This window comes from Microcebus murinus, chromosome 11 (assembly GCF_040939455.1).
Source record: "Microcebus murinus isolate Inina chromosome 11, M.murinus_Inina_mat1.0, whole genome shotgun sequence".
Taxonomy (NCBI): Eukaryota; Metazoa; Chordata; class Mammalia; order Primates; family Cheirogaleidae; genus Microcebus; species Microcebus murinus.
The window spans coordinates 44,931,733-44,951,790 of NC_134114.1; the positions used below are offsets into that span (position 1 = coordinate 44,931,733).

Below are 20,058 nucleotides of genomic sequence, written 5' to 3' on the forward strand. Positions count from 1 at the left end.
ATTTATTAGCTTTGAAGAGAGGATAGAGAATTTATATTTTTATGAGAATCCCAGGTAATGCTGGGGCTACCAGCCTTTGGATCACACTTTAAGTAGGACTTTCCTAGAGTTGTGCTAATATGGTAACCACTAGCCAAATGGGGCTGTTGAAGTGTGGTTTGAAATGAAATGTGCTTTAAATGTAAAATATATATAGGATTTTGAAGACCTAGTATAAAAAAAAGTAAAATATCTCAGCATTTTAAAGATACTTATTATATGTTGAAATGATAACATTTTGGATATATCAAGTTAAATATATATTATTACAATTAATTTCAAATTTTTTACCATTTAATATGGCTAACAGAAATTTGAAGTTTCATGCATAGCTTGTTTTCATGGTTCGTATTATATTTCTACAGCAAAACATACTGCCTATCTTTTTAAAGTATCTACTAGGACCTCAATAAAGAGAATTTCTTTTATATATCCTGTTTTTGAAGTCATTATATATGTTGGTAATATACATTACCAACAAGCCTTCTAAATTGAGTGAAAATCCATTCACTTGTTTTCAAGTGCTAATAAACACAGAAATTCTATATTGTTAAAGACAATTCCAATTAGTGAGGGAGATAATAGATTAACATTATACAAGGCACCCTAGTTAGTTCTAAAATACAGGTAAGAACAGAGTGTTATTTTAAAATATTAATCCAGCTCTATTGCTAATTGGTAGAATTTTTCAGATTCCAGGCCATTCTTAAGATGGTACAATGAAATTTTTGTGTTTTAGATGAGCCCTGCTTCATTATATAGGCTTTAAAATGGGTGATTTTCTTAAAAGTTCTCATATTTTAGGTAAATTTCTTATCGAGGCAACATTTGAGACCTTCCCTTTCACTGCAGTTTAATTATTAATATAACCCTTGTAATAAAGGGGTCATTTACTTTGGCTGTATTCTTTATAGGCTAATGACCTTCAGACTGTTTTTTTGTTTGTTTTTTAAAGACAGGATTTCACTGTGTCACCAAGGCTAGAGGGCAGTTGCATCATCATAGCTCACTGTAGCCTCCAACTTCTGGGGTCAAGGAATCCTCCTACCTCAGCCTCCTGAGTAGCTGGGACTACAGGGCACGTACAACCATGCCTGGCTAATTTTTTAATTTTTTGTAGAGACAGGGTCTCGCTTATTGCCCAGGCTGGTCTAGAACTCCTGGCCTCAAGCCTCCTGAAATGTTAGGATTACAGGTGTGAGTCACCATGCCTGGCCTGACTTTCAGACTTTTACTATCTGGAACATTCTTCAGTTTTAGATATAGCTACTAGCAGAAAGCTAATTCTCAGTCATCTCTGTACTGAGAACTTAGATTTATTTTCTATCAATTTTTAGCTTTCAATATTAATCTTATACATTTTGTGCATATACATTGCGAACAAATATACATACTTGCTAAATATACAATTGTACATAATTTTGGGGGTGGTTAGAAACAGAATCCTAGAGAATTCAATAAATTGTTCATGTATTTGTGGATGGGCTTCAAATATGTGATACAGGATTAGATGACCTGACTCTTAATATCCTTTCTAACTTACATTTTATATTTTTGTTGAATGGTTTAGTTTGGGTTTTTCTCAGCATTTTCTGAATATGTATTTATCTTTTCTGTTTCTTTAAATGTTTTGGACATGTACCATTGCTGGCATGTAAGAAGATGCTAGGAGGTATTTACCAATGAGTCAAAGCAGTTCTTCCTCAGTTCTCTTCCTTCTGATCTTCTCAAGGATAAAGTTGGGCACTAGTATGTGGTTAATAACTTTATAACACTTATTAATCTTTTTAAAAGAAAGGCAAAAGGCATTATGCTCAGTCTTGGGCAAACAATAATATTTAACCTGAATTTAGAAACTTTGGGTTTTGCGTATGTGTCCTCCCCATGCCCCTAGCCCTCCATTTACTATTAAGTTCTATTTATGTAACAATGAAAGACGGTTTCCTTTAGAAATAAATTGATTTAAGCAAAAGTAATTTGAACTATGGGGGTTTTAAGAGTATGGATGGTACATAGAAAAGGTAGAAATGAAGTGGAAACATGAAGAAGGAGTAAGTGAATGAAGTATAGGAGTACTTCAGAACATAAATTTGTGTTATTGTTAATTTTTTATTACTTGTAATGTACATGTAAGTATGTTAATTTATCATTGCCAGATTTCCATGGATCTCAATAGTGCCAGCACTGTTGTTCTTCAGGTCTTAACACAGGCCACCAGTCAGGATACTACTGTGTTAAAACCAGCTGAGGAGCAGTTGAAACAGTGGGAGACCCAGCCTGGTTTCTATTCAGTGTTGTTGGTAAGTTGTTCTAAAGTAATTTATTTTTATTTCTTGTAAGATGAGAAACCACTCTTTTAATTGTTCTAAAAACTTAGTTTTTTAGGGGATTTCTTTAAGGAAACTGATCCATATGTTTGGCTGATGTTTCCACTGCCAATATTTTATTAATTTAATGTATGGCTTTTTGAGGGTGTTTAAGAAATATTTGTTGGCCAGGCACAGTGGCTTACGTCTGTAATCCTAGGGACGAGGCAGGCGAATCATTTGAGCTCAGGAGTTGGAAACCTGCCTGGCTAAGTTTTCTATTTTTGGTAGAGACAGGGTCTTGTTCTTGCTCAGGCTGGTCTCAAACTCCTGACCTCAAGTGTCCTCCTGCCTCGGCCTCCCAGAATGGTAGGATTACAGGCTTGAGCCCCCATGCCTGGCCAACACATCTGATCTTTTCTTGGGTGATATGGGAAAAAAGTATAATGATTTAATTAATAATATGTGCTGTAACCAAATCTTCCTTGGAGCCTATAGTTTTTGGCTAATTAATAAAAATTGTTAATTATTTCTCAGTGCCAAAATGAAAGAAGTCTTTTTGTGCTAAGAGCCTTCCCTATTCTTTTACTCTGAGAAACTGAGAACTTTTAGTTTCTGCTCAGGGCAGTGAGGCCACCGATTGGGTCAAAAATTAACACAATATTTGTGACTGGCTAACAAATTTGAAGCAATATTGTTTATCATATCTTGTTAAATAGAATAAATGATAGCAATTTGACATATATATTTTAACTTCTTGGCCAAAAAGTATGAGTTTTTAGTTAAATTTAAGAAGATATTGGTCATGCCTGTAAGGGAAATTAAGTGGTTTATAGTCATACTTGTTATTCTGAATATAACATGAAAGTTGGCTGTTCGACTCAATAACAAAAAGGGAAAAAAAGAAATAGATTTTAAGATACTAAAAATATCTCACTTTTTAATATAATCCCAGCATCATGTTTGGAAATTTTGAACATAGTATAAATCTTTAGAAAATTTCTGTCTTTACTCTTCATATGTTTATTTAAATGAATATGCTGTGTAATTAGCCTTGTGTTTTTTTTCAGGCCAAAATATAAAACTTTTAGAATTTCTTATTTTAGTTATTGCTGGACCTTAAAAACCAAAAGGCATTGCTTATTTGATGTCTTTTTTATGGATGAATTATTAATAATATTAAGTGCCTTGATGTTTTTATTTTTACTAGGTATAATTTTCTTCTTAGATAGTAAAATTTCTTTTTGGAATAGATTATGTTTATAACAGATTTAAAAGCTGCTGTATTTCAGTCAAGTCTTCATGTTCCCTTCGACGCACCATCTTGGCACATTTCATTCATTTAGCCCCAGCTATCCATTCTAGTCTTCCAAATTTGTATACCTGGTCTCAGACTTATGTTCCAGTCCTATTATTCAAAGTACTTTTAATATATTTCTACTTGGATTGTCATCTGCAGCTTGACTTTTCTTGGTTCCCCAAGTATGGCTGAGACAGGCTGAGACCTATCAACTTCCACAATATTCCCACATTAATTCCATTCATTCACTCATTTGCTCAGTAGGTAAGTATGAAGCTTCTTGTGTGCCAGGCACTGTGCTAGATTAGAGTCCAGGCATGAGACAAGACTGTATCTACTGCTGAAGGAGGACATGTAATGTGTCAAAGTCGAATGTGATTAATGTGGTGAAAGAAGTACATTCTTTCTTTTATAATGGAGACCCAAAAGAGGGACTCTTGATTGTCAGGGATCTTAAGGAATAAATGGAAATTACACAACTATTTTATAATCTTTTTTTTTTTTTTTGTATGTGCATGTGATTTTCTAAAAATGAGAGTTGAAAATATTTAACATGGCCGGGCGTGGTGGCTCACACCTGTAATCCTAGCACTCTGGGAGGCCGAGGCGGGCGGATTGCTCGAGGTCAGGAGTTCAAAACCAGCCTGAGCAAGAGCGAGACCCCCATCTCTACTATAAATAGAAAGAAATTAATTGGCCAATTAATATATATAGAAAAAATTAGCTGGGCATGGTGGCACATGCCTATAGTCCCAGCTACTCGGGAGGCTGAGGCAGCAGGATTGCTTGAGCCCAGGACTTTGAGGTTGCTGTGAGCTAGGCTGATGCCATGGCACTCTCTCTAGCCTGGGCAACAAAGTGAGACTGTCTCAAAAACAAACAAGAAAAAGGAAATATTTAACATATATTTTTCTATAGCAAAGAACATACTTCCACATCATTATTTTTGGCTTTGGGGTTTTTCCACACAAAGTTATGTTTAGAGGAGGTCTTCTCTGGGGATTTGAGTTGATTTTGGTCTGAGATATAGTGTAAATACATTCATTGTTTACTGAGTACCTAACACATTCATTCCTACATTTTTCTTATCACCAACTATTCTAGATAAGAATTAAAATATTTTATATTTCTTTGTAAAAAACTTATTATTTGTAATGTTTTAAATTACAGTGTAACTGTTAGTTTTATTATTCTTTTCATTTCCCTGTACATTTATTTAGAACTGGTAGTCAGGTCTTGACTGAAATTCAAAACCTTCAGTCAGGTTTTGACTGAAATTTTTAAAGATCACAGAACAATTACAGTTTTCCCCTTGATTATTAAGATCCTGTTGCATAATTTAGCTTGCACAGTTATTTTTATGGTCTCTCATTACTGTGCAAAGTAGGGGCTTGTGTGGGTTGTTAATTATTATTTGGATTAACACAGTGAATACATTTTTTGAGTAATGGTTAATTTTGAGATGAAATTATTCACATCACACTTGGCTTTATATCACTTAAAAGTGTTCTGCTATCAAACTTATTTGTAAGCATATTATTTTGATAAAGATACTATGAAATAGGTCATTTCATAGCATGTATTAACAACTCAGGGGTTTGTCTCCTTAGAAATCTTTGAATCTGTACTGTAGTGGGTCCACTTTTTCTTTTTTAATTTAGAAGTTATTTATTTTATTGGAGGTGTCAAGGGTTATGGTATTCATTTGAAATATAATCAAATTTGCTTGTTTCTGGATTTACTTTTTTACTAGGAAAATTTTCAAACATACCTAAGAGCAGAATAGTATATTGAATTTCCACATATTCGTTACTCAGCATAAATAATCAACATGCTATGAATTCTTATATGAATTGTAGAACTATATATATTTAGAAAATATCAATATGATATCCTAGTGATAAAATTTAAATATTTAATTGAATGATCTATCCATACTTCTTTGTGGGTATATTAATCATGTTCATGTATAATTACATGTTCATTCTAATACTATGTTTTTTATTTACAGAATATTTTCACAAACCACACACTGGATATAAATGTAAGGTGGCTTGCTGTTCTGTATTTTAAAAATGGAATTGATCGCTACTGGAGACGTGTAGCACCCCAGTAAGTTCCATTGCTCCCCCCAACATCCTCTCCTCCTGTGTACTTCTTCTGAATTCAACAAAATTTAAGTTTATTTATGTAAAAGAATATGTTAGTACTTACTTTTGCAACACATATACTAGAATGGGAACAATACAGAGAGGATTAGTGTGGTCCCTGCAGAGGAAAACATGGGAACTTATGAAGTGTTTAATATTTAAAAGAAAAAAATCCAAAAAAAGTGTGTTTACTACCGAAAAACACAAGTATTCTACATAGTTAATTGTAGAACAACAGCTATATTATTGTTTTTCTTCATGGATTTTTTTCTCCATGTTTGTGTGTCATGTTAGCCTTCTGTTTTTGAGGATGATGCTGAGTAAATCAAGTTGAAAAAACCTTTTTCCCCCCTGCCCTTAAAAGAAGTATGAGTCGGGTGTGGTTGCAGTAGTCCCCAGCTCCTCTGGAAGCTGAGGCAGGAGGATTGCTTCAGCCCGGGAGTTCGAGACCAGCCCTGGCAACAGAGTGAGATCTTGTCCCAAGATAAGAAAGTATAAGGTTAGGTTAGGATTTAGAAAAAAGCTATTGAGAAGGAAATCCCTGGTCATTTCTGAACCAGCTGGGTGTTAATTCCCGAGTCTTCTGCATTCTTGCCTGAGTTGAGTGTGGAGTAGTATACATTTGTAGTCTCCTTAGATTCAGTTGTAACTGCCATGCAGGTGGTTAAGTTAGCAGATTTCTCTTAATAGTTAATTATATGTATTATACTTGATGGAAAGGCAGTGTAGACATGACCCTGGCATTTGTTTGATAGAAATACAGTAGTGAACTTGGCTGAGGAAGTAATGTAATCTTTGTTCTCCAGTAGATGGCACTATAGCTCTGTAAATTCTCATTCATGAAACCTTTCTAAAAAAACTTGTCTAAAGTACTTCAAGGTGGATAAAGTAAAGGAACCTGAGACCTGTGCTGAGTTTTCTTCTTCTCGTCCCTCCCACCATTCTCTTCAACCTCTACTCGATCCTATTGCCCACCGGTCTAGCATTGCTTTCTCCATGGCCCTCAGTGATGCTGATGTGCAAAAGCAGATTAAGCATATGATGGCTTTCATTGAACAAGAGGCCAAAGAAAAAGCAGAAGAAATAGATGCAAAGGTAGAAGAAGAGTTCAACATTGAGAAAGGTCAGCTTGTACAAACCCAAAGACTGAAGATTATGGAATACTATGAGAAGAAAGAGAAGCAGATTGAGCAGCAGAAGAAAATTCAGATGTCCAATTTGATGAATCAAGCAAGGCTCAAAGTCCTCAAAGCAAGAAGTGACCTTATCACAGACCTACTAAATGAAGCAAAACAGAGACTCAGCATAGTGGTAAAAGATACAACCAGGTACCAGGTGCTGCTGGATGGACTGCCTCCAGGGTTTGTACCAGTTGCTGGAACCCTGAATGATTGTTCATTGCAGGAAACAGGATTTACCTCTGGTAAAGGCTGCAGTGCAACAGGTGATCCCTATGTACAAAATTGCCACTAAAAATGATGTTGATGTCCAAATTGATCAGGAAGCCTACCTAACTGAGGACATAGCTGGTGGCATTGAGATCTATAATGGAGATCATAAAATAAAGGTTTCAAATACCCTAGAAAGCCAGCTGGACCTCATAGCCCAGCAGATGATGCCAGAAGTATGGGGAGCCTTGTTTGGTGCAAATGCCAATAGGAAGTTTTTGGACTAGGTCTTCGGAGATGGAATCCATCCACTACTCTACAGTTACGATATGGAAGCTTCTGATATTTAAATAAGCGAGAGTGTTTGTGTAGCTTCCTCTCTGCTGTCCTAATGTTACTTTGTGTTTAACAGTGGGTGCCCTTCTGTGGCTGATGCCCTTGGCCTAGTTGCTAACAGTGGGAGAACATTCCACTTGCTGTGATCAGGACCCACCTCTAGTTCATCTCAAAATAACAGCTCCCAGCTGGTCCCACAGCGCTAGGTGAGAGGGTCAGATGGCGCTGCATGAACTTCGCCAAGTCTCCTCCTCCTTCTCCAGCTCCCAGTTATCTAGTCTAGAGGGTGACATGTATGGCATTCTCTGCCTTGAAGTCTCTGCTCTTTTGGTTTAAAACTCATGTGGCACACGCATTCCTCCCAGCAGTAGTAACTTCAGTGTTACCTATTTCAGCCTAGACATTTTCCTCATCTGTAAATGTGATTTGAAACCTAAGCCATGAATATGCTTTATTTATTAAAACAAAAGATTTATGTGGATTCAATTGTAGAAAAAAAAAAAAGTACTTCAAGGTGCATATAAAACATGTCTTTGAATAATATTGGAAGCAAGAATATTTTTAGGCTCACTTAGGATACTATGGTTTAAAGCAAACCCATATCATCTTTTTTTAAAGGATTAATTTATGATTTTGGGAGAAATGAGGTAGTTTATGATAAAAAATTGTATATTATTGATTATAGGAAATGACCCATTAGTAAAAACATTTCTACTGTTCTATCCAATTAAATTTTACATGTCTCCTAAAATTCATTTTGTTTTACTGACTATATAAAGAATATATATAAATGGCTGTTTTGAATGGAGAGTAAATTATGATTGAATATTTTAGCTTATACTTTTACATAAAGAATTAGAAGCTGGAATTTAGCTTAAATTTAAAAAGTTAGGGAGAAATCATACAGCATTAGGTAGTTACGTCCCAAGCTGTTTCTTTTAGTACATAAAAGGTGGAAAGAAAGTGAATGTGCTTAGAAAAGGCAATGACGATGGTAGATTAGTCATTGAACTTTTTTTTTTCATGTTTTTTGAGACGGGGTCTCATTCTGTCACCCTGGGTGGAGTGCAGTGGTGTGGTCATAGCTCACTGCAACATTGAACATCTGGGCTTGAGCTATCCTTCTGCCTCAGCCTCCTGAGTAGCTGAGACTATAGGCTCACATTACTACACCCGGCTTATTTTTTAATATTTTTGGAGACTGAGTCTTGCTGTTTTGCCCAGGCTGGTCTTGAATTCCTAGTCTCAAGCAGTCTTCTTGGCTCGTCCTCACTAAGTGCCAGGATTATAGGCATGAGCTACCAGACTTGGCCAGTAACTGAATTTGTATTTAAATGTAAAGCACTTAAAAAATCTATTTGTTATGTTCTTATCTAAGTTTAATTTTATATAGTTCCTACTCTTACCATTATCTTCACAGAATGAGAATTAACTAACTTAAGCTTATATATCATTACTATATACAATACATTTTACCTGGGTCCTAATTAATTAGGTACTATTCATTTCCTGCTTGGGATGTGGTCTTAATAATTCATCTATTGATGACATGTGCATAAAATTAAAGGTGGAAAGTTAACTGTTATTGGAAAATTGACAAACACATGACTTTTCTCCAGGTTAATGGCTTATTTCTTTAATGTGTATACAGATGGTACCCAATTTACAATGGTTTGATTTAATGATTTTTTAACTTTACCATGGTGCAAAAGCATATGAATTCAGTAGCATCTGTACTTTGAGTTACAACCATTCTGCATTTCACTTTCAGTATAGTATTTAATAAATTACGTGAGATATTTATCACTATATTATAAAATAGGCTTTGTGTTAAATGAGTTTGCCCAGCTGTAAACTAATTTAAGTGTTCTGGGTACGTTTAATGTAGGCTTGGCTAAGCTATTATGTTTGATATGTTAGGTGTATTAAATGCGTTTTCAACTTAATAGTATTTTCGATTTCCAGTGGATTCATTGGGATATAACCCCATTGTAAGGAACATCTGTATATTTTTTGCATTGTCTCTATTTTGATAGCTATTCATTATGTTATATACTTTTATCTTAATTACGATTATGAAAACCATGAAAATTGGTGAACCTGGCTCCTTGGCATAAAAAGAAACTTGAATTTAAGCAAAACATTACAGGAGAAAACATTATGTCAGGGATTTGATGATAGAAGGAACTATTAAAGTTGGAAAGTACAGCATGGTTATAAAAGGATTAAAGAGATCATTTCTAATGGGAAGACATAGGCCTGTATTGGGCTTGACTCCTACATGTTTATCTTAATTTTGTTTTCTCACTTGAGCAAGTCACTGTTAAGGTTTTCATAAACTTCCATTGAAGTATGATATATAACATACTTAAAAAGTACACACATGAAGGGTGGAGTTTGAGTGTTTATAATATGAACACACTTGTGTAAATGCCACTTGCAACTAGCTAGAATACTACTAGCTCTCCAGGAGCTATTGCACATAAGTGCATTTTATTGCCATTTATGTTTACATGTATGTTCAGCTTTATTAGATAACTGTCAACTAGTTTTTCAGACTGTTTATACCGATTTGTGCTCCCATCAACAACATGAGTGTTGGCATTTGCTCCACATTCTCAACAGTTGGGCTGATCTTTCAGTTTAGTCATTCGGTTGGACTTGGTAATTTTAGTTTACATTTTCCTAATGAACAGTGAGTACTTTTTATATACTTACTGGTCATTTGGATATGCTCTTTTGTGAAGGGCCTGCCATTTGCACATTAAAATAATTTGGGTTATCTTATTGATTTTTGGAACTTTATATATATTTTGGATATGAGACCTTTGTTGAATATACATATCAAAAATATCTTCTCCCACTTTGTAACTTGCCTTTCACTTTCGTAATGATGTCTTTTGATTAATGGTTCTTAGTTTTAATGAAGTTTAACTACCTTTCTTTTATGATTAGTTCTTTTGGGGCCTAGTTATGAAATTTTTGCTCAGCCCAAGGTCATGGAAATATTCTGTGTTTTCTGCTAGAGACTTTGTTTTACTTTTCTCATTTAGGTATATGTCTATCTGGAATTTATTTTTGTGCAAGGTGCATATATGAAGCAGAGGCGGCAACATATATTCTTTTCCCATTGCATTACAATGGTACCCTTGTTATACAGGCACTTTATATGTTTGGATCTGAATTGGAATCTCAGTTTTGTCCTGTTGGCCTATTTGTCTATCCTTATTCTGGTTGTTTTTCTTCATAAGGCTTGATGTACTTTATATTAATGTTTTGGATATAATTTGCTGTTCTTTTCTTAGATTCTTGAGATGGATGCCTAGAGAATTTTCAGTTTTTCTTCTTATATATGCATTTAAAGCATTTTCTTGTAATTGTGACTTTAGTTTCACACGTCTTGATATGTAGTATTTTCATTATTATTCAGATAAAAATATTTTAAAATTTCCTCTGATTTCTTTTTGGACCCATAGGTTAATTAGAAGTATATTACCTAATTTCCAAACATGTGGGGCTTTTTAGTTACTTTTTTATTACTGATTCTTTCTTTGAAATATACTATCTTGTTTTATGATACAACATAAAGTCTTTTGGTAAATATTTTATGGCCACTTGAGAAAAATGTGTGTTTTGCCATTGTGGATTATAGTGTTTTCTATGTCAATTACGTCAAATTTGTTAGTTGTGCTATTCAAATCTTATGTGTCCTTATTGATTTTGTGCTACTTTTTCCATCAGTTATTGATAGAAGCATGTTATTCTCTAAATAGGATTATAAACTTGCCTACTTATTCCTTCTGATTTTGGTCCCTCTATATTAAGGCTCTGTATAAATTCAGGGTTTTGATTCCTGTTCATTTGACCTTGTCATAATTATGAAATGTTTCTCTTTATCTCTAGTAATATGTTTTGGCTTAAAGTGTAGTTTGTCTGATATTAATAGAGTCACATCAGCCATCTTATGATTAGTATTTGCATGGTATATCTTTTTCTGCTTTTTTGTTGCAGTGATGTGTGTTGTTAACACATATTTAAATACATATGTGTGTTAACACATATTTAAAATATGTTCATCATAAACAGCAAATAGTTGGATTTTGTTTTTTATCTGATATAAGTATTTTTTAATTTTATCATTACATCCATTTACATTTAATATAACTACTAATATAGTTGAGGTTAAATCCACAACCCACACATTGTTTTCTATTTGTCTATGATCTTTGTTCCTTTTTTTTTCTTGTCTAAGTTTGGCGTGTAGTAGTTCCCTCTTATCTGTGGGTGATAGGTTCTAAGACCCCTAGTGGATGCCTGAAACTGTGGATAGAACTGAGCCCTTTCATCTGATAATCAAGACAGCTACTAAGTGACTAATGGGCAGGTAGCATATACAGTGTGGATATGTTGGACAAAGGGATAGATAATTCATGTCCCAGGCTGGACAGAGTAGGATGGTGTGAGATTTCATCATGCTACTCAGAATGGTGTGTAGTTTAAAACCGAGGAATGTATGTTTCTGAAGTTTTCCATTTACTATCTTTGGACCTCATTATTTGACCCACAGAAAGCAAAACTGCAGATAAGGAGGGAAAACAAATTTTTTATTACTCAGTTTTCCTCCCTAAAAGCTTGTTTAGTGTACATTTATTGCTCAAGTGGTTTTCCTTCAGATTATAACATGTATCCTTGATTTATTAGAGACTATCCTTATATTAGTTCTTTATTTTTTCTAGATAATGCAAGAACCTTGTAATAATACTTTATGTAGATGTTCCTGTTTTTAATTATGTTGTTGTTGTATACTTTAATTCTGCATATATTTTAAGCCCTACGAAATTTTGTTTTATATTGTCAGCAGTATTCATTTAAATTTACCTCTTTCATGTTCTTCATTTCTTTCACTATTGCCATGTTTTGGTTCCATCTGGGTCTGTTGTCTTCTGCCTGAAGAACTGCTGTTATTATTTTTTTAAGGGCTCGTCTGCTGTCAGTGAACCCTCACAGAAGCAGAAATGCTTTTTTTGATCTGTCTTCCAGTTTGTTACTTTTATTTCACTTTTTTTTTGAGACAGAGTCTCACTTTGTTGCCCAGGCTAGAGTGAGTGCTGTGGTGTCAGCCTAGCTCACAGCAACCTCAAACTCCTGGGCTCAAGCAATCCTCCTGCCTCAGCCTCCCAAGTAGCTAGGACTACAGTCATGTGCCACCATGCCTGGCTAATTTTTTCTATATATATGTATTAGTTGGCCAATTAATTTCTTTCTATTTATTGTAGAGACGGGTTCTTGCTCTTGCTCAGGCTGGTTTCGAACTCCTGACCTCAAGCAATCTGCCCGCCTCGGCCTCCCAGAGTGCTGGGATTACAGGTGTGAGCCACCATGCCCCGCCATATTTCACTTTTTTTAAAATCAGCTCTAGGATTTCCCTTTGATATTAAACAAATAGATTCCAGTTGTATGGTGGAATTCTTCATCTTATTTTCTTGAATATATTTAAAATTATTTTAAGTGTGATTTTGATAACTACAATGTCTGTACTTCTGTTTTTGTGTTTTGGTTTCAGTCATTTTTTCCTATTTGTTGGTATGATTGTAAAGTTTGAATGAATGCTGAACATCGTGTAGTTAAAATTGGAGAGGATTTGAATTCTGTTATCTTTCTTCAGAGAGAATTTAGTTTTCTTTGAGCAAGCAAATAGAATATAACTTCAACCTTGATATAGTTGAGGGTGATCTCTTTCTTGTTTATTGTAAATTCCACGTTTCAGCCTTCCTGAGGTTTCAACTGCAAGTCGTGGTTGTTTACCACACAGTTTTGGTGGGTTGTGAACTTTAATTTTTGTCTCTTCTGTACTGTAAAACCTGCTGAAATCTCTTCTTTGCTCTTTAGTTTCCCAGCTGCTGCTTTCAGCTTGATTTCTTGAGGACAGATGCCTAAAGGGGAAAAGTACTATTTAATAGTTCATCACAATTTATTCCCATTTCTGAGACCTAGATCCTTCAAGTCTTGGCTGCCTGGGTTGTTTTTAGATCCTGTATTAGTTTCCTAGGGCTGCTGTAACAAATTGCCACAACTTGTGGCTTAAGACAACAGAAATTTATTATCTTACAACTTAGCAGACAGGTCCAAAATCAAGGTGTTGGCAAGGCTGGGCTCCCTCTGAAGATTCTAGGAAAGAATTCTTCCATGTCTCCCTAACTTCTGGTGGTGGCTGACAATCCTTAGTGTTTCTTGGTTTGTAGCTGCAGTACTCTAATCTCTGCCCTCATTGTCACATGACCTTCTTTCCTGAGTCTCCTCTGTGTACAGATTTTCCTCTTTTATAAGGAAATTAGTCATTGGATTAGGGCTCAGTCAAATTCAGTATGACCTCATCTTAACTTGATTACATCTGCCAAGATTCTGTTTTCAAATACGATCATATTCACAGATACCTGGGTTTAGGACTTGAGCATTTCATATTGTGGGGACACAATTCAGCTTGCAACAGATGCCTTTAACTTTTTTTTTTTTTTTTTCAAATTGAATACAACTTTTATAGCTGATCTTGTTGGGATGATTTGTCTTCATATCAGCTATTCCATGATAACCAGAATAGAAAACCTTAAAATGAGACTTTAAAATTTAATTAAAAAATAAACAATAAGTTCATACACTTCAGAACTCAACATGTATAAGATTTTATACAGTGAATATTCTTCCCTCTGTCCTTTAACTTTCTAGTTTTCTTTTCATATGCATTCAACATTATTAGTATTATGTTTATTCTTTCCAGAGATGCAAAATGAAAGGTTTTAAACTAGTAGATTTCTTTTTTTTTTGTTTTGTTTTGTTTTTTTTGAGACAGAGTCTCACTTTGTTGCCCAGGCTAGAGTGAGTGCCATGGCATCAGCCTAGCTCACAGCAACCTCAAACTCCTGGGCTCAAGCGATCCTACTGCCTCAGCCTCCCGAGTAGCTGGGACTACAGGCATGCGCCACCATGCTCGGCTAATTTTTTCTATATATATTAGTTGGCCAATTAATTTCTTTCTATTTATAGTAGAGACGGGGTCTCGCTCTTGCTCAGGCTGGTTTCGAACTCCTGACCTCGAGCAATCCGCCCGCCTCGGCCTCCCAGAGAGCTAGGATTACAGGCGTGAGCCACCGCGCCCGGCCTAAACTAGTAGATTTCTAATAAGTCTTCCATCCCAAATATTCTCTGATTCCAAATCTTTTTCCCTATAACCTCACTCAAATTTTATGAAAAAAGCCAGTGGAAGAGCAATACTTACTTATATATATTTTTCTTTCAGCCAGGCATTAAATTTTTTTGTAGGCAACTATTTTTACATCAATAAAAGTGAACATCAAAGTATCATATTAATTACTCTGGATTTGTCTTATTTCCTGTAGTTCCTATTTATTCAGTTGTAAAGAAATTGTATGCTTTCATTTATTCAATGTGCCAGTATTCAAGTAATGGAAAAATACTACTTGTTTACCAAAACCAATCAGTGACACATGTTTAAAAAGCTTTTTCATTGTTAAAATTCATAGTAGTGTTTACCTGCATTTATTATTAGGTGGCATTCTTTTGTATAATAAACATATCTTTTTACAGTGCTCTCTCAGAGGAGGAGAAAACTACTTTGCGTGCAGGGCTCATCACCAACTTCAATGAACCAATAAACCAGGTTAGTGAGAAAATGAATGATAATTATTCTTTCCCTTCTCTTCAATTTTGCTTCTTTTCCAAACTAATTTTGTTTCCTGGCACTAAAAATAAAATCTTACTTACGACACTGTTTTTACTTGTGATGTTTATATACGCTTCTTTTTTGGTTTTTAAATTTTAAGATCCGGTTGTAGCTGTTAAGAATTTTGGCTAGATTTGGCTATTATTGAAAACTCAGAAGTTGTTTTAAGGTATACTTGTTTCCTTTTAATTTTTCAGTTTTTGAGCCAGTATTGAAAGCAAACTTCTGTATATAGTCACGCGCCACCTAATGACATTTTGGTCAACAATGGATTGCATGTACTATGGTGGTCCCAGAAGATTATAATGGAGCTAAAAAATTCCTATTGCCTAGTGACATCATAGCTGCCCTAAATTTGTCATGCAACACATTTCTTGATAGTTTGTGATGATGCTAGTGTAAACAAACCTACTGTGCTGCCAGTCATCTGAAAGTATAGCATATATAATTACTATGTTTATAGTCTTACTGCATAGGGATTAATTTTGATGATTTGGATTATCTTCCCTGCCACTTTTTAAAAAAGACCACAGGATGGCTTCAGGTTTTTGTCTATTTCCTACATACATCACATTTCCAATATTCTCATTACTCTGTGACAGATACATAGTAGATTATGCAGTTTTATTTTTTCTTTCTCTTGTAGTGAAGTTTATCTTCTCAGAATAAAGTAAGTTTTGCTTATGGGTACAAACATTCTTAAATTTTTCCAAGGTAATTTATTATACTTGATTCTTTTAACTCACATATTAAATTTAAAGTACACTGTATTTGGCAGTATTTCTGATGCAGTTTTATCTTAACCTGTTTAAATGATCTGAATTCTCTGCTTTGCATTTCCTAGACAGAGGAGATGAGGGATAATAGAGAAGAAGGGAGTTATTCTCACTGGGACAGGAAGGGGTGGGGAAGAGTTAGGGTGATTGAGACGTAAACCATTGCCTCGCTGTTACGTCAACTAACATTTGGGAAACACTGATCTGTAGAAATATCATTATTTAAATACCTAATACTTGATGTTCATTTCTACTTTTCTGTCAGTAGTTCTTAAACTTAGTGGTCGCAGGACTTCCTTATACTGTTAAAATTAAAGACTTCAAAGGGTGAAGTCTGTTGATATTTACTGTTTTTGAAATTAAAGCTGAGAAATTAAAAAATATTAGTTATTTAAAAAATAATAAAACCGGCCGGGCGCTGTGGCTCACGCCTGTAATCCTAGCTTTAGGGAGGCCGAGGCGGGCGGATTGCTCAAGGTCAGGAGTTCAAAACCAGCCTGAGCAAGAGCGAGACCCCGTCTCTACTATAAATAGAAAGAAATTAATTGGCCAACTGATATATATATAAAAAAAAAATTAGCCGGGCATGGTGGCGCATGCCTGTAGTCCCAGCTACCCGGGAGGCTGAGGCAGAAGGATCACTCGAGCCCAGGAGTTTGAGGTTGCTGTGAGCTAGGCTGACGCCACGGCACTCACTCTAGCCTGGGCAACAAAGCGAGACTCTGTCTCAAAAAAAAAAAAATAAATAATAAAACCATACTTGTTGACATAAATGGCATTTTAAAAAATCAGCAATAAATTAGTGAGAATGATGGCATTGTTTTGTATTTTTGCATCTCTCTTTAGCATGTGCCTATTTAAAAGAAGATATCTAGATTTTCATATCTGCTTCTTTACTCTGTTGTGATATACTATTTTAGTAGAATTTAGATGAAGAAAATCTAGCTTCAAACTGACATATAATTGGGAAAGGAGAGGACCTCTTAGATCCCCAGAAGGGTTCTAGGGATCCCAGGGTCCATGAACCACACTTTGAGAAACACTGCCTTAAGCAGTCGGTTGGTGAAATTTTAATTATTTTTGTTAAATGAATAATTAACCACAAAAGTAATTCTTAACTGTGAATGCATTCCTTATCTATTGACTTGATTTCATATGTTTATTTCTGATAATTTTTTCTTTCTAGATTGCAACTCAAATTGCAGTGCTGATCGCAAAAGTTGCTAGGTTGGATTGTCCCAGACAGTGGCCTGAACTGATTCCCACTCTTATAGAGTCTGTTAAAGTCCAGGATGATCTTCGACAGCACAGAGCATTACTTACCTTCTATCATGTTACCAAGACACTGGCATCTAAACGACTCGCTGCTGATAGAAAATTATTTTATGATGTAAGTGATTTAACATAGTTAAATTTCATTATGAAAATTGTGTTATTTGTATAAAAATGACTACAGTTTTACTTCTGTTAATATTTTATTGAAAGATTATGAATTCTTTTTAATTTTACGCTGGGCAGTGATATGAATGGAAAGATCACTTAGGAATGCCAATGAAAAAGATTGATTGGTAGGGCACAATCCGAAAGCAAAGAGATAAGTTTGAGGCCATTAGAGTAGTTCAGATAAGATGATAAATCTCTTAAATGAAGCAGTGGTAAAGGGATCAATAAAGTGGGCATAGAGTTAACATTTAGGAAGCAGAGTTGATATATCTCGGTAATTGATGCATGTAGAGCAGATGTAAGAAGAAGTAGTTTAACAAAACTGGGAGGTGATAGCCCTTTATCAGTTGTTTTTGCACCATTTGTTGAAAAGATACTCCTTTCTCCATTTACTTGCTTTGGTGCTTTGTATTTAACTATTTTTGATCTTTCAAAATAGTGATTTTCATATTATTCAACCTAATATTTTAGACTGTACCATGTAGTACTAGTAAAATATCAAAGTATTTTTAATAGTGCTCTTGCTTACCTTTGGTACTTGTAGAGAAATGAAATGTGTATAATTTGAAATCTTATATGGTCGCATGATCAGGCTCAAGAAAACTACTTCAGGTGTGTTCTGAACCATAATGCTCTGCAGAAAAAAATAGACTAACATAGTGTTTGTAGAAAGATTTTTTTTTGTCTTTCTCTTCTTCCAGCAAATGCACCATATTTATTGCTCTTGCTTTTCCCCAATGAGCAGGTTTTTCTCTGGGAGCTTCCAGAGTTCCTCATGCTTATAAATTTAGCATGTGGTCTGAAACAGCCATTCCCAGGCCTCTTTTCTTCTGATTTCTACTCTACTTCACCTTCCATGATTAGAGGAGATAACTTAGTCCTATGTGTAAAAGAATCAGTGAAGAATATGCAGCAGGTAGAAGAGACAGGATCTAATGGAGGGAGCCAAGTGAAGAGAGAGTTCTAGAAGAAAATAGGTGTCCTGGTTTGATTCATTTTATATTTCCTTTATTTCTCTGCCAAGAATTGGCCAACTTTTTGTCTCTGAGCAGTCTGTTTTGTCTTGAACTCGCAGTGTAGTGCCTCATTTTTGAGAATGGACTAGGGAAGGGGGTGAGAGAAGAGCTGTTTTCCATGTTAAAGACATTAGTTTTCAATCTGTCACAAACAGATTGAGAGGTTTCTAAGCCACACCTTTGTAATCCTCACTTTGAGCATATGGTTTGGCAATCTGCATTTTTATTAATAGCATTTGTTTTCCCAGTATTAGTGATGAATTATATGACTTTGATTTAAAGTTTTTTTGGTGCTAACTTTTCTTAAGGTAAAATTATAAGGACAGTGTTCTTGAGGCTAAAAAAGTTTAAGACTCTTTGAAATGCTTAAAGAAATAAAACTTATTGTATTGATTTGCTTTCTGTACTTCAAGGAGTTGAGGCTGGTGTGCTTTTCTGTTAAAGTCACTAAGCAGTCAGTGGGTGGCACTGTTTCTTTTGGTTTAAAATGAAAATTCAACTATTTGGGGTTTTCCTGAACCAGTATCTAAAATGTTTCATTAAATAGTTTATTTTCATTATGTCTCACTGAATATTCCTATCCCTCTCCACATTTTTTAGAAGAAAATGTAGAAAAATATTGTTATTTTTCCTATTTACTTGCTTCATTACTTTCTGTGTTCTAGAGGAGCCTTCTATAAGCCTTTATCAGTTGGTGTTTTCTGGAGCAGACAGAAAGTTCTATGCAGAGCTCATGGATATATGATAGTTAACAGTGACTTCTTCCTGTGTTACTTTCCTTTTTATTCCTGTGGTTTCTTCCTTCTTTACCTGTTTCTCTTTTTTTTGCTGTTAGGCTGAAAGGTGTTAAAAAAAAAGTTACTCAAACACTTATTAAAGATGGAAAGGCAGACTTTATTCAGAGGGAACTACTGCAATGTGGTTTTGCAGTAGGGGAGAGAGATTGGGTTCAACTCTGGACAAGGAAAAGTGGGAATATATAGCCAAGGAACAGGGGTATAAAAAGAATAGGAGGTGTTTGTGGATGGAAAATTACTAAGAGGAAACATCAGAGGTGAGGGGGGTTTCTGGCTAACCTTACTGGGCAGGATTCTTGCTGAAGGCATGGTCTTTTTTTTTTTTTTTTTTTTGAGACAGAGTCTCGCTTTGTTGTCCAGGCTAGAGTGAGTGCCGTGGCGTCAGCCTAGCTCACAGCAACCTCAAACTCCTGGGCTTGAGTGATCCTTCTGCCTCAGCCTCCCGAGTAGCTGGGACTACAGGCATGCGCCACCATGCCCGGCTAATTTTATATATATATATATCAGTTGGCCAATTAATTTCTTTCTATTTATAGTAGAGACGGGGTCTCGCTCTTGCTCAGGCTGGTTTTGAACTCCTGACCTTGAGCAATCCGCCCGCCTCGGCCTCCCAAGAGCTAGGATTACAGGCGTGAGCCATAGCGCCCGGCCTGAAGGCATGGTCTTATAGCAGTTTCTTACAAGCCTTCTATTCTTTTGTGTTCTGAGAGAAATGAAGGATGTTTTGCCCAGACTCACTTTAGCTAAGGTTCAAGCCTTTTTCTGTGTT

General features: G+C 35.3%; 1 protein-coding gene, 1 non-coding gene and 1 pseudogene across 2 annotated transcripts in view; all 3 read left to right on the forward strand.

Annotated features, from left to right (window-relative positions):
* IPO11 (importin 11) overlaps nt 1–20,058 on the forward strand; it is a 197,985-nt gene that overhangs the window by 28,953 nt on the left and 148,974 nt on the right. The window contains exons 3-6 of the mRNA XM_012784031.3: nt 2,196–2,339; nt 5,657–5,757; nt 15,122–15,194; nt 17,220–17,423. Of these exons, the coding sequence (XP_012639485.1) occupies nt 2,202–2,339; nt 5,657–5,757; nt 15,122–15,194; nt 17,220–17,423 (516 nt within the window). The 5' untranslated portion in view covers nt 2,196–2,201. The remainder of the gene's footprint in view (nt 1–2,195; nt 2,340–5,656; nt 5,758–15,121; nt 15,195–17,219; nt 17,424–20,058) is intronic.
* Nucleotides 5,768–12,902, forward strand: LOC105882001 (V-type proton ATPase subunit E 1 pseudogene; annotated as a pseudogene).
* Nucleotides 5,852–5,957, forward strand: LOC142874179 (U6 spliceosomal RNA). Its single transcript, XR_012922000.1, has one exon. It is a non-coding gene; the product is annotated as a U6 spliceosomal RNA (small nuclear RNA).